General features: G+C 30.2%; 1 protein-coding gene across 3 annotated transcripts in view; it reads right to left on the bottom strand.

Moving 5' to 3' along the window:
• The window catches only part of LOC129957560 (cell adhesion molecule Dscam2-like), a 317574-nt gene that overhangs the window by 186941 nt on the left and 116760 nt on the right, over positions 1-13873 (bottom strand). For all 3 annotated transcript variants that reach the window (XM_056069919.1, XM_056069921.1, XM_056069920.1), the window contains exon 3: positions 13373-13534. In XM_056069919.1, coding sequence (XP_055925894.1) covers positions 13373-13534 — 162 coding nt within the window. The remainder of the gene's footprint in view (positions 1-13372; positions 13535-13873) is intronic.

Here is a 13873-nt window from a genome sequence, read left to right as displayed (position 1 = left end):
AACATTCGTAAGTTCAGTCTTGATTAGAGAAATAGGTAAGAGAGTGAGAGCATTGCATTTCCTTGTTGAACGCATTTGAATTGAAATTGGCGTCAAGCAATCGTGGAAGAAAAGACATGGTGATTTTGCTTTCTTACGGACTGGTAAATTGATTATATGTATTCAGCTCAAGTATTATTGTACACTAGGCTTAGTTAAAGATTCAATACACATTGGGTTTTGTCATAGATTCACTATCCAAAGTGTGTTACTGTAGATCCATTTCCATCTTGCATTTCATCAATCTTCGTTCAAAATTATTGTAAATGAAAACAAACCTAATAGTTAATCCACTTAATGTTTGAACTCCAGAAATCGTGGAAAACTACTTTGCCTAAAGCTTTACGAGGAAATTGCATTGCTTAAGTAAAAATAAACATTTGAGAAATATAATTCTCTGTTCATTTACGTAGTTAAAAATAATTGGTAAGTCAAATAAATAGTTCCCCTTTGACCTTCACCTATTATGCCGATTTCTATATGGTATAAAATTCAAAGACTTCTACGCTCATTGCCGATGATTGTCTTCCCCCTCCAAACATCATGCTAACATATTTCTCCATATTTCGAACGAAACTGCTCAACTATACATTCCATAAAGAAAAGATTTTACAAAATCCCCAAATGCTAACTACTGTATCGATTTGCACAATTTTTATTTAATACGAAAAATGTATATAACGAAATACATAGATAATTGTTACCTCTTCCGTCTCACCGATATCCGTTTTCAAAAGTTTTGGTGTTTTTTTTTTTGGGGGGGGGAGGTTTGGCGCAAGAGCCATATTTGGCTAAACTGCGCCATGCATATGGTTAAAAAGTGAAAAGAAAGACACCAAAGGTTGAAAGATACAGCAAAACAAAATTTTATTATTGCCACCTAACCAGAACGATATCATAGATTAATTTTCAACTTTTAAAGCATGATTTCGTATTTTTGCAATCAGAATGCTGCATGTGTATTTAGCAAGTTTACAACAGTGCTTTTGGTCGCCACAGTATGCCTAAATTAGTGTGAAAAACCTTTTATAAATTAAGAAAAATTGCTTATTTAAAATAGTATGGTACCATATTTTTATATATTTGAAAACTTATATTAAAATGTATTAGAAAGTTGATCACAATATTACGACTCAGTAAGGTTGATAGAATTTTTTTTATAAATGAGGAATTTAGCTATTTTAGGTTTACTAAAAGATACGATCGTCTAGACCGGTTGTTATTATGTTGGCAATATCTGCGATCTTATTGTCATAGATAAATGAAATAAAGGAAGCTGTATTAGAAAATACCATGCACACTCTAAGAGCAATAAAGAAAAATAAAATAAAACTATCTACAGTAATTTTAAATGCAAATATATAATAACATTACAAGTTTCATTTTGCAGCAATAAGATCTTCGCTTCCTGTAATGTTAATGAGACCCCAAATTAAAATTAAGACCGAATTGAAACAAATAGTGATTCACAAACGAAAAAAAAAATGCAACGCTTAATTCAGAATATATAAAAAAAAATGTTGCAAGAAAATATTAGCAGTAACCTTCAATATCACCTATGAACGAAAAATCTAAAAAATTAGCATAAATATAAAATTTAAAAAAAAATTGTAGTGCTCAGCTCATTAAACTTTGCTATTTATTCAAACACTAATAAATTATTCAGTTTGGAAATTTAAAAAAAAATGTCTCAGTTATTATACTTAAACACATAGTGATTCACAAACGAAAAAAAAAAATGCAACGCTTAATTCAGAATATATAAAAAAAATGTTGCAAGAAAATATTAGCAGTAACCTTCAATATCACCTATGAACGAAGAATCTAAAAAATTAGCATAAATATAAAATTTAAAAAAAATTGTAGTGCTCAGCTCATTAAACTTTGCTATTTATTCAAACACTAATAAATTATTCAGTTTGGAAATTTAAAAAAAAAAATGTCTCAGTTATTATACTTAAACACCGAAGGTGCAATTTTACATCCTATAACGACACAGACAAAATGGCCGGGATCTGGTTAACTCAGCACAGCACTACAGTTGGATAGTGGAGTATATAGCGATTAAAAAGCACACAGTTTATAAGGGACCTAAAGAATATCCCTGGCGAAAAGGAGGAGAAATGGTATTTTCTGCCTGCAAAATGTTATCATTAAATAATATGAAATGTGAATATTATTAGTTGTTATTCAATTATAAATAATTATATGTTTACGAATATTTTTTGTCAAAACTAATGTCTTTGTGATTGTTTTAAAAGTTTTCAATTCTTCTACCGCATTCTGCAGTAACCGTATAAATATCACACAAAAACATGACCAAATAAATCACCAAATATCCCAAAAAAATTACCAAATAAAAAAAAACGTAAAAAACAACAACATCGAAAAATATCTTTAATTTGCGACACTAATACAATTCTATAAAAGGGAGCTCAAAGATTTTTTCAAGAAAATAGAAAAAGCTGATACTGAAATGCCCAAGGTAAAACAGCCATGATAAGCTCAAAGAATAAAAGAGAAACTAGATGATTGATGAAAGATTAGATGATATCTTTAATTCGTTTTTAATTCTAAACTTAATAAAGAGGGATATCAAAATAGCCCATAGAATGTCATGGGAAAAAATAAAACTAATTACAAATGCAGTAACTCTAGCCCTCCTGTATTTTTTATTCACATTAATATGGCAAATCTGAACTAAAAAGTAAATTCATTTAAAATTCAAATTTCGCTTTTAGAGTTTTAATGATAAAAGGTAAAGAATGCTAATACATTCATAAACAGTATTTACCTCATATCATATCATTGCGATGTATTATGATTTATTGCTTTTTCACAAATCATTTAAAGATTTACCTTTCAACATAATTTAACTAATTAAAACAGTTTAAACTGGTAATGTTAGTATTTTAAACTTCATTATATGGAAATTTAAATGATTAGAAAAACAATACTACTAACTAGTGAATTCGTTAAATTATCAACCCCTATTAATAGCATTAATATAATCATGCCAGGAAACTTAGTGAAGCACATTTTATTACTACAAAAGAAAGCACTACTTAAATTTAAACTTCAGTATTAGAGAGTATTGTGAATGGTTAGTAATAGTTACAAACTGGTGAACCCGATCTAATTATCAAGGCCAATTAATAGTATTAATCTAATCACGATAGACAACTCCAATGAAGCTCATTTTATTCCTGCAAAAGAAAGCACTATTTAAACTTGAGCATTAAACAAAGAGCATTGTGAGTGGTTAGTAATATCTACAAATTGAAGAATTCCGTTTAATTATCAATGCTGATGGTTTTGTAAATGTTTATTTTGAGGCATATGTCGATTATTTTTGACAGTAGCTACAGACCGTCATTTTTGAAGTATCAAAAAGTAAAGATATTTCATATGAAATAAAAGTTTCCAAAATTGGCTCTGTGGTTGTAAATGAGTACTCTCTCAGAGTTATTCCTCATAGTAATAGAGAATAGTTAGTAATAGTACAAACTATTCACAATGCTGTTTGTTTAATTCTAAATTTAAGTTTAAGTAGTGCTTTCTTTTGTAGTAACAAAATGCGTTTCATTAGAGTTGTCTGGCAGGATTAGATTAATACTATTAATAAGGATTGATAATTAGAACGGTTTCATTAGTTTGTAACTATTATTCACCATTAAAAATGTTCTCTGTTTGATTCTCAAGTTTTTTTTAAGTATTGCTTCCTTTTGAAATAATGAAATGTGCTTCTTTAAAGTTGCCTCGTATGATTAAATTCATTTTATTATTATGACAAGATAATTAGATCCGATTCATCAGTATGTAGCTATTACCACTCACAATACTCTCTGTTGAATACTCAAGTTTAAGTAGTGCTCCCTATTGTAGTAATAAAATGTGCTTCATTAAAGTTTTCTGGCATGATTAGATTAATATTATTAATAGAGATTGATAATTAGATCAGATTCACCAGTTTGTAATTATTACTAACCATTAACAATGTTCTTTGTTTGATTCTCAAATTTTTAAAGTATTGCTTCCTTTTGTAGTAATGAAATGTGCTTCATTCAAGTTGCCTCGCATGATAAAATTAATTTCATTAATAGGACAATATAATTAATTCGGATTCATCAGTATGTAGATATTACCACTTACAATGCGCTCTGTTTAATACTCAAGTTTAAGTAGTGCTCTCTTTTGTAATAATAAAATGGGTTTCATTAAAGTTTCCTGGCATGATAAAGATAATAATATTAATAGGGCTTCATAGAGTAGTTATTATAAGCCATTAACAATGCTGTTTTTTAATACCCATGTTTAAGTTTAAGTAGTACATTCTTTTGTAGTAATGAAATATTTTTCTTTATTAATTTAAACATGTCAAGCAATTATGCCATTAAGAGGGCTTGATAGATCAGATTCACCAGTTTGTAGCTATTACTAATCATTTATAATGCTCTCTACTTTATACTCAAGTTTTAGTTTAAGTAGTGCTTTCTGTCGAAGGAATAATAAATATGCTTCATTAAAGTTTCCAGACATGATTTAACATGTCTTGATAATTAGATCTGTTTCACCAGTTTGTAACAATTACTAAACATTACAATACACTTTGTTTAATGTTCAAGTGCTTTTTTTGTAGTAATAAAATGTAGTTCATTAAAATTGCTTGGTATGATTAGATAAATCCTATTAATAGAATTAGAAAACAGGTGGCTATAGAAAGTCGCTTGTAAGGAACTAATTAAGTTTCAAAAAAGATTAGGTAGTAAATTCATACATATTAATTATATTTTACTTAACAAGTAGTACATTATGGTTTTTATGTAACAAAACAACTATGAATACAAACATTTTACATTTTATTATGAATCATTACTATTACATAGTGTACTTCGCTGTTTCTATGAATAGCCAGCCTTTTTATGAAATAGGGGGTATCATATTTCAACAATAACTTAATCCATTACTTTTCTAGAGAAATTCAAATCTAATTAAATTGCTGATAAACAAAATTATATTCAGTAAAAAAATTTCTCAAGGTTAATAAACCTTTGTGATAAAGCATATAATTCTATGAACAAATGATATACTTGCTGATAAATTTAGAAAAAAAAGAAAAAAAAACTATCCCCCTCACATTGAATGAATTGCACTAGTAGAATGAAGAGCAAAAATTCCATTTCACTAAAACGGAATCAAAAATGAACTTTTTCTCAAATGCTTTCTAGAAAAATTATGGGATGCTGAGCATGATGCATGTGATGGATAGCAACTATGCTTTTCGGCGAAGCATCCATTTCTTCAATGATCAAAAAGGTCAGCTTTTTGGCACATGGCGTAGTTTAGAATAATATATTTTTGTTTCAATGTTTCGAACTTTTTTTTTTCATTCTGCTGACCTGATTTATGCAAGTGAAAACTTTCGACTTTTCCTTTTATACCATTGATTTCTTTCTTTCTTTCTGTTTTTTTTTTATATTCTTTTTATCTCTTTTCGCTCTTTGAATTGATTGCAATTCGTTTTGAACAAAAATTTTTGAAATAGCTCAGCATATTCTGTTTCCTTTTATCCTCAAGCCAGCAAAAAGCTTTGTTTTAAAGCATTACAGCGACTTTGTGTTAGGACACGAATTTGACTAGTTTCATGGAAATAAAGGTGAATTAAAATTGTTTGCTTGAATTTTTGACACAATTCACAAATTTTGCTTGGTGAATTTTGAAAGTAATCAAATGAAATAATTCGAAAATTTATATTTCAACGGCTCTTTCACATAGCAATTTCAGAAATACGTTTTAGTGGTCAAATTCATTAGCCTTTCCGGGAAGGGAGATCTGTATCCAAGATGCACGCACGGGACGGAGCGTATACGGAAGGAATCATCCCCCCCCCCACACAGGACGGGTTTTTTGCCTCGCTAAGCCTAACTTTGAAAAAAAAAATCACAAAAAATAAAGTTTAAGTACTAACGTCGTCATTTTTCCTACCTTTTTAGATTATTAGTTCATTCATAATATGAACACATTCTTTCTAATAGCATTTTCTTGCCATAATAAACCGAAACCAAGACTTTTCTTAATAAAAGGAGAAGTGCGCGAGATGCATTCGAAAGCTACGTGAAATACAACAGAACTGACGATAAAACCGCAAAAAACTAGTTACGGTTACACATTAATATAAAAAAAAAAGACGAAGAAAAGAATTTGGTGGAAGATCAAAAACAAGAATGATTTGATCAAGTGGAAATTACACAACCCAACTCTGTTTATTTGCATTACTCTCCCCCCTCCTCCGCAACACCTGACGAGTAAAATACCAAAGTCAGGCTTAATATGAGCAAACTGAAAGTCAGGATACTAAAACTATATTTATTTCAAAAGTAATGGACACAGGGAGCCATTTAGTGGCCTTTAAAAATTATTTCAGTTCAAAATGCACATGTGCATCACTGTCCCATGAATGCGATTTTCAAAAATGCATGGGTGGTACGACAGACTGTGAGAGACGTTCGCTGGTGATGCGTATATGACACGCCCATCGCGAAAGTTTTTAAGCAATGTCCCACTTTGAAATTGCAGTGATTAACCGATTATGTGAAATAGAATTATTCTGTGGACAGTATTTTAATTTTGACTTAGTATCAGCATATTTTCTTCCTCTGTATGCTAAAAGACAGAAAAATGTGTTATTTGAGTCTTTCATAAGTTTGTTCGTTAAACATTGATGCCAATCAAATTCAGTAATTCGAAAAGTGATTTAATTTAAGTACGCTCAATGTAGACGCTGTATTGGTAGACAGAGTTTTTTTCAAGTTTTACCTCATGTTTGATATGTGATGAAATATATATGTTTCATGTAATATATCAGTCTGAAAAATGTGAGCGATTTAGTGTTTTGATACAAGTTTATTTTCATGCGTGTGAAATAGCATTAAAATCCTTTGTTTAATATTTTGATAAAATGTATTGCTTTTATGTCACATGTTTATTTATCAGACTTAAATGACAATCAAATTCAGTAATTTGAAAATGGGACTTATATAGTTATAATGAATGTAAAAGTTATATGGGTAGAGAGATTCTGATATATTTATGTTTCGGCTTGGTTTTTCAGATTTTGTTTCACTATATTCTCCAAGCCATAATATCTATTTAAAAATTATTATTTAGTATTTTGATAAGAATTTAGTTTTTTTTTGTTTAATTTTATTTAAATCAATTTAAAATTATTTAATTTTCTGATAAAATTCAAGGCTTCTATTCTCAAACTTTGACAACAATCATATGTAATAAATAGAAAATTTAACTTGCATTAGTTCTTTTGTATAATTAGTTTTAGAATTGGATTTTAATGAGTTAAATGGACTATAGACGCATCCCGACTTTAATATATGAAATATAGATAATGGATATTACATTTTTTATACATCTCAATAGATCATATTGTCTTTACCGTATCTCAATGTAGTAAATCTAAACCATTCTTTTAATCACTATGTCAAATTGTTGTTGTTAAGTGATAATTTTGGCTTTATAGGTTTAAGTTATATTAAAAGTTATATTAAAATTATCTGATTGATTATTTAGTACAAATAAAAACTTTCAATATAATTTATCCTTATTTATTTTATTTAATAATTGGAAAAAATATGCTTATTAATTAGTTTCATAACTCGATCTCAACCGGATTAGATTCAAATGTATTACTCACTCAGAAAATATTTCGAGATGCACATTTGTATTCCCTCAAACAAACTTGTGCTAAATCAATTAGTTCTTGTGCAAACGCTCTGAATGTTTAATTAGCCAAGAAATCCAGAGAGAACATTCTCCGCCATAATTACTTGAGATTAGCTGAGTTAACTAACTCTTTTGGTGTAATCCAAAAAGTAACCCTTTTTGGGATTACTAGTTGTGTTTGAATAAAATCTCGTATGTATTTCTTAATATTCATGGATCCTTCAAAAATGCTTCTAATAATCAAATTGCGATAGACATATAAATGACATATAAGCCTTATTATTTTAGTAAGTTATCTTGTTTTATTAAACGTGTACATGAATTACTCTAGTGTAATTAAGTCACAAAATTATATTATATATATATATATATATATATATATATATATAACCAATCTAAAGTAAGAAAAAGTTTGAAAACGAAACTAAAATGAAAACGAAACAAAACAGTTTCGAAATCGCAACTAAAATTTAATACCTATTTAAACTAAAACCAAAAAAGAACTTCATAGTATTTAGAGAGCGCAATTGCAGCTACTTCTAAAACACAGATGAATTGATACAAAAGTATTAGAATCAAGTTAATAGGGAAAACAAAAATCAAATAAAAATTAAACCAAAAAAATTATTAAAAAAATATAAAAAAAAGAATCCGGATTCTTTTTTTAATATTTTTTTTATATTTTTTTAATAATTTTTTTGGTTTAATTTTTATTTGATTTTTGTTTTCCCTATTAACTTGATTCTAATACTTTTGTATATATATATATATATATATATATATATATATATATATATATATATATATATATATATATATCCTCAGTCTGGGCGACTGATACTAAGCCTAACATTACGGCTCTTTTTAAAAGATTAGAAAATGCTGCTACAGTTCGGCAAGTCAGCTACCATGGTTTGTTTGGAACAATGACCTTTTTAGAGAGTTTAGACTTGCTACAATAAATGGATTTCATGAAAAATTATCATCAAGATTATTTGATGCTCGGTAAAACCAATAAAATCTCAATCATAAAAATTGAGTCCTTCAACCCCAAGCTCCTGGAGGACGTCAAGGGACCCCGACATCTCCTCTGTATTTGAAATTAAATATGACTTTGCCACACAGACTCCAGGTAGACTTTGTAGAAATTTTTTAATATAAACTCCCCTCCCAAACTCATAAATTAATTTTTTTGCACAGAAGCAAATTTAATTTCCCAAAAGCCCAGTAAGTGTTTAAATAGTTTCAATGCAATGCAATTCCATTATAATTTACTTTATCTGGAGTTTAAGATCTTGACGCTCATGCCTTCTTTAACCTATCCCGACATCGGCGATGTTAATGGAGGTAATATCCTTCTAAGGGCTGCCAACTAGGGAGCATTCCTCATTTCTCACATCAACATACACGCATTTTTATTTAGAGGGTACGAATTTCGTCGTGCCATAAAATGTTAGTTTGATAATCAACTAAAAGAATCCTAATAAAAATATTTATTTTGAAAATCTTTATGAAATTGATAAGCCGCAAGATAGGTTGTCATTATATATTCATTTCTCCATACTACTGGTTCTGTATAATGAATCTCGAAAATATTTAAAATGAAATTGTTTTTGCTTGGTAACTTAAATAAAATGTTATTTGAATGAAAACACATATCAAAACTTTGTAAGTAAACCGATTGTAAGTCGTGCATTGCTGAATACATTGAAGGTCATATAAATTTCACATTTTGTTTCTTTAATTCCATATTTGAAATATTTATATTCTTTTATGACGTCTTCAAATTATATATCGTAAACATCATATTATATATGTAAGTATAGATATAAGTAATATTTAATCGCAAATACTTGTATAGATTTGTAAATCTATGCGAAATGCAAGCATAGATTTGTAACAATTGCTCTCATATTGTTACTGGTAATCGTAAAATATCATATGTCGTTAACAGTTCCAGCTGTTACATTTAATTACGCTTCGCTATTTTTCAGTTTTTAACATATGCTATATTAGCATTAAATTGACGATACCTTATTCTTATTGAAGTTATTTTAATTGAAGTCGATGTTTTCTTGTTTGTCTTCGTTTAATATTTTACAGAACGAAGAACAGAAGTTACTTTGGCATATATAATATATATCTCTTGTATAAAGATGGCAATCTTTTGTAGTAAATATATTCTACAAAAGATACTGATGATACTGATCTGAAGATAAAACATGGCAGAGCCAATTTAAGATGCCTTATACAGAAAGATATTTTAATTCACTGCATTCAAATTCCATTTATTGACTTATTTAGAATTTGAATAATACTTTACTCAAAGTAGCTGAAATCTTCCAAGATTAAATTTAATTAATACACCGCTCATTGTAATGCTAATTCATGCATCCATTCTCCACTGTTGATTCAGTCCAACGCATCAGAGTTTCATATATACAATATCTAGCTTAATACCCATCTTTTATCAGAATTTGGGAACTCCTTCAATTCAGATTAACGTTAAATAACAGTCTTAGTCTGGAATTTCTGCATAGCCAATCAGATTACATTTATAATAACTTAGATGCAAGTTATACTGATGAAAGTAATCGCATTAGATAGTGAGTACAGTAAAAGTCAAACAGAAACCAACTATGCCTTTAAATTCAAGGGGAAATGGCATCATATTATATCGATGCAATATTAAAGGCTAATTCAATACAATCAATTTAAATATTAGAAGCGGACATAAACAATCTTTAAATCTAGAAGAATATTTACTTTTGGAAGTTTAATGCACTTTATTTTGCCGATAAAGTAATTAAAGCTAAAAACAAGCTATTGAATTAACTATCAAAGTAATGCGAAATGTCCGTTTAATTCCGTTATAGGAGCCTATCTTTCTCAAATAGATAATTGATTTTTATAAGTTTAAATTAAATAAAATTAAATTAAATAACTCTGCTTGAAAATAATAAAGTATTATGACGTTGTTGTTGTTACTTATGGCCATTGTTACATAAACTTATTGATAATGTCAACGATTTTAAGCCCAGTTTTGTGCAGCCGTTTCTGAGAACTCGGGGGTCTGACTTCTAGCTGATATGAAGATGACACCCACACACTCGCTTGCATAACACCTTTTTACATGGGGGGGGGTTCTTTCACACACCTCTCAGATAAAGCACAGGGTGGAGAGCAGCCATGCTCAAACCATGACTCGAGTCCGGGATGCCCAGATCACGCTTCCCCTAGGACAGGACGCTGGCTAGTATTATAACGTTGCGGAAAGCTGGATTAAAAAAGCAATTATTCGATCTCGGAAAATATTCTTATTCATGTAAGCCTACTGAGTATGGAATATAACAAACAGCTAAAATGTCAATTATGTCAATGTGAAATAAATCTTAGAGGAGATATATGCCTGTTGAAGGTTCTAGAAGAGAAACAGGAGATTCCTTTTACTCAAGTAATCAAATGGTACGAATATATATTTACCCTTAACTATATAAAGAATCTTAATGATTACATTGCCGTTGTTGTTGTTTCTTATGACACTTGCCAGCGACAAGCCAGCTATTCGAAGACAGCCGATTTAAGCCTAAGGGGGAGTGCCTCTTGTTTTTTATCGTAGAGCCATCTTGGACCAAGAGTACGACTTGACAACTCACGCATCACTCATTCGCTTGAACAACCCCTTTTTACAGGAGGGCATATTCTTACATCTCACAGATAGAACAGGAAGAACAACCATGCCCAAACCGTTACTCGAACCCGGGACGCCCAGGTCATGGGGAAGACGAGCTACCCCTATGCCAGGACGCCGGCTTAAATTGCCATAACATGAGCGAATGATCCAAAACAAAATAGCCTTCATTTGCTCATGCAATAATCCTTTCTGTAATTCATAATTATATTAGAATGGAATAAATCTTTGAAAAGTTATGAACTCACTGAGGATTTTGGAAAAGAAGCAGGAGTGGCCTTTTGCTCAAGCCACTGAAAGATGAACATTAAATGGTCACCTCGATCCATTCAGAGAATCGGAATGATTAGGCGTCCATAAATAGTTACATAAGTGCATTAATTATTCACAAAAATGCACTTCACTGGTTCATGCAACAAATTCTTCCTTCTTCGTAATGTCCTGTCATCTACAGTAATTTCAGAAACATTTTTGTGTTTCTCAAAAGAAATGAGAACTGGCATACAGATCCTGGCCCTTTTTAATCCCTATATTTGCAGTGATGACAAAGAATAAGATTCAAAGCAAGGTAAGTATTGTGGCCGATGGCATTGCTGTGAATAGGTCCGGTAATTATTCCCAAAAGTGCCTTTTACTGGCACATGTATCAATTCCTTCACAAAAGGGTACGAGATGAAAATATGGCCCTTCACTTGCAAGGATTTCAGAGGAATTTTTGTGTTCCTCAAAGGAAGCGAGAACTGGCTTACATATTTTGGGCACTTTTAATATGAATAATCATAATGATAACCTAGGAAAGGATTCAAAGTGAGGTAAAAACTGTTCTCGATGGGATTGTCATGAATTGTAATTATTCACAATTCACCTGCTGTAATTATTCTCAAAAGTGAATTTCACTGATACATGCAGCAATTTTTTCACAAAATGCAACTGAATGAACATATGGCTCTTCATCGGCTAGGCTTTCAGAAGCATTTTTGTGTTTATCTAAAGCAAGAAATGGCTACGTGTCATAACCCCTTTTAATCCGTATTCTATGACGATGATCCAAGGGAGGTTTCATAGAAAGGTAAGAGTCGTAGTCGGTGGGTTTGCTTATTCTTGTTTCGTTCTTTATAAATTGTCCCCCCATTTACAGTGTAAGGAAAGAAATTTCAGTTTTTCTACAAGATAAATAGAGATTATATGAGCCAGTTGTATATGTGAGTAAAATATTAATGTTTCTTTCATGACTGTTCTCAATGAAATCTTTCCTCTGTTACAGTATTTACTTCACCAGCAATGAAAGATTAAAGCGCAACACGCACGAAAAAAGACTGAAACGAATTTAAATAATATTATTTATACTTGCAATATATATTGCTACAGTATTTTTATACTTGTAACATATTACTACAATATATTGCAGTAATATTATTGCTATTTGTAGTACATTACTGCAATATATTGCACTAATGTTAGTGAATAATTACGATACTGCCTGTAATGGGAGATTAAAGTTACAATTTGTTTCAAACAATTCAAATATTCAAAATTATTATTGATATTGTATGCAATGAAATGGCTAAAATCCAGCACATATGAATAAAAATTTCAAATGCAGCTTTTCTATGATATTGTTACTACCACAACCATGCAACTACTTATAATGTAAAGGACATAAATCGATATTTAAACATAGCGAAGCAATTAAATCCAAATTAAGAGTAAATTTTTTTATATTATCCCTTACTCAAAAACATGTAGACATATTTAAAAAAACAACAACCAAGAAATTACATTAGAATTAATAAACACTCACAAAAGTCTCCAGGATCTTGGATTCTTGGACGAATCAATTAATTTACTATTAGGTGCATTCTAAATGCAGAAGAGGGACTATCAGAAGCTATATCTCAAGCTTACCTTCAATATCAGTGCTCTTCAGAACGAGATCTTCATCAATCAGCCACGAATCAAGGGTGACATATTCCCTGACGAATGATGGTAGGTGGCATCTAAGCACTGCCGTGTTGCCTCGAATCACGTAATCATCGTACACTTGAGGAATAAATTTCTGTTGGACGACTGCAAAAAAGAAGTGACATTGATTATTTGAGAGTATTATATCTATATAAGGGATATTTTATTAACATTCAATGGTCGTCCGATTTCTTATGATTATTTATTACATTAGATTTCAACCAATCAGAGTGATCTCCTTTCTAACTTTCCAGTACACTCTGTGTGTTGTGTGTGTAATTCGTTATCATTTTTTCTTGCCACTTGTGGTTAATGAGCAAGGACGTGTACGGCAGCTCAATTTGTATCTTCAAAGGACCAAACATGAGGTGTTTTTTTTTAAATACATGATAATGGCTTAATCTTAATAACAATATCGCATACCAAATTCCATATATTTATGTC

The sequence above is a fragment of the Argiope bruennichi genome, chromosome 11 (assembly GCF_947563725.1).
Source record: "Argiope bruennichi chromosome 11, qqArgBrue1.1, whole genome shotgun sequence".
Taxonomy (NCBI): Eukaryota; Metazoa; Arthropoda; class Arachnida; order Araneae; family Araneidae; genus Argiope; species Argiope bruennichi.
This window is presented reverse-complemented; position numbering and strand designations above follow the sequence as displayed.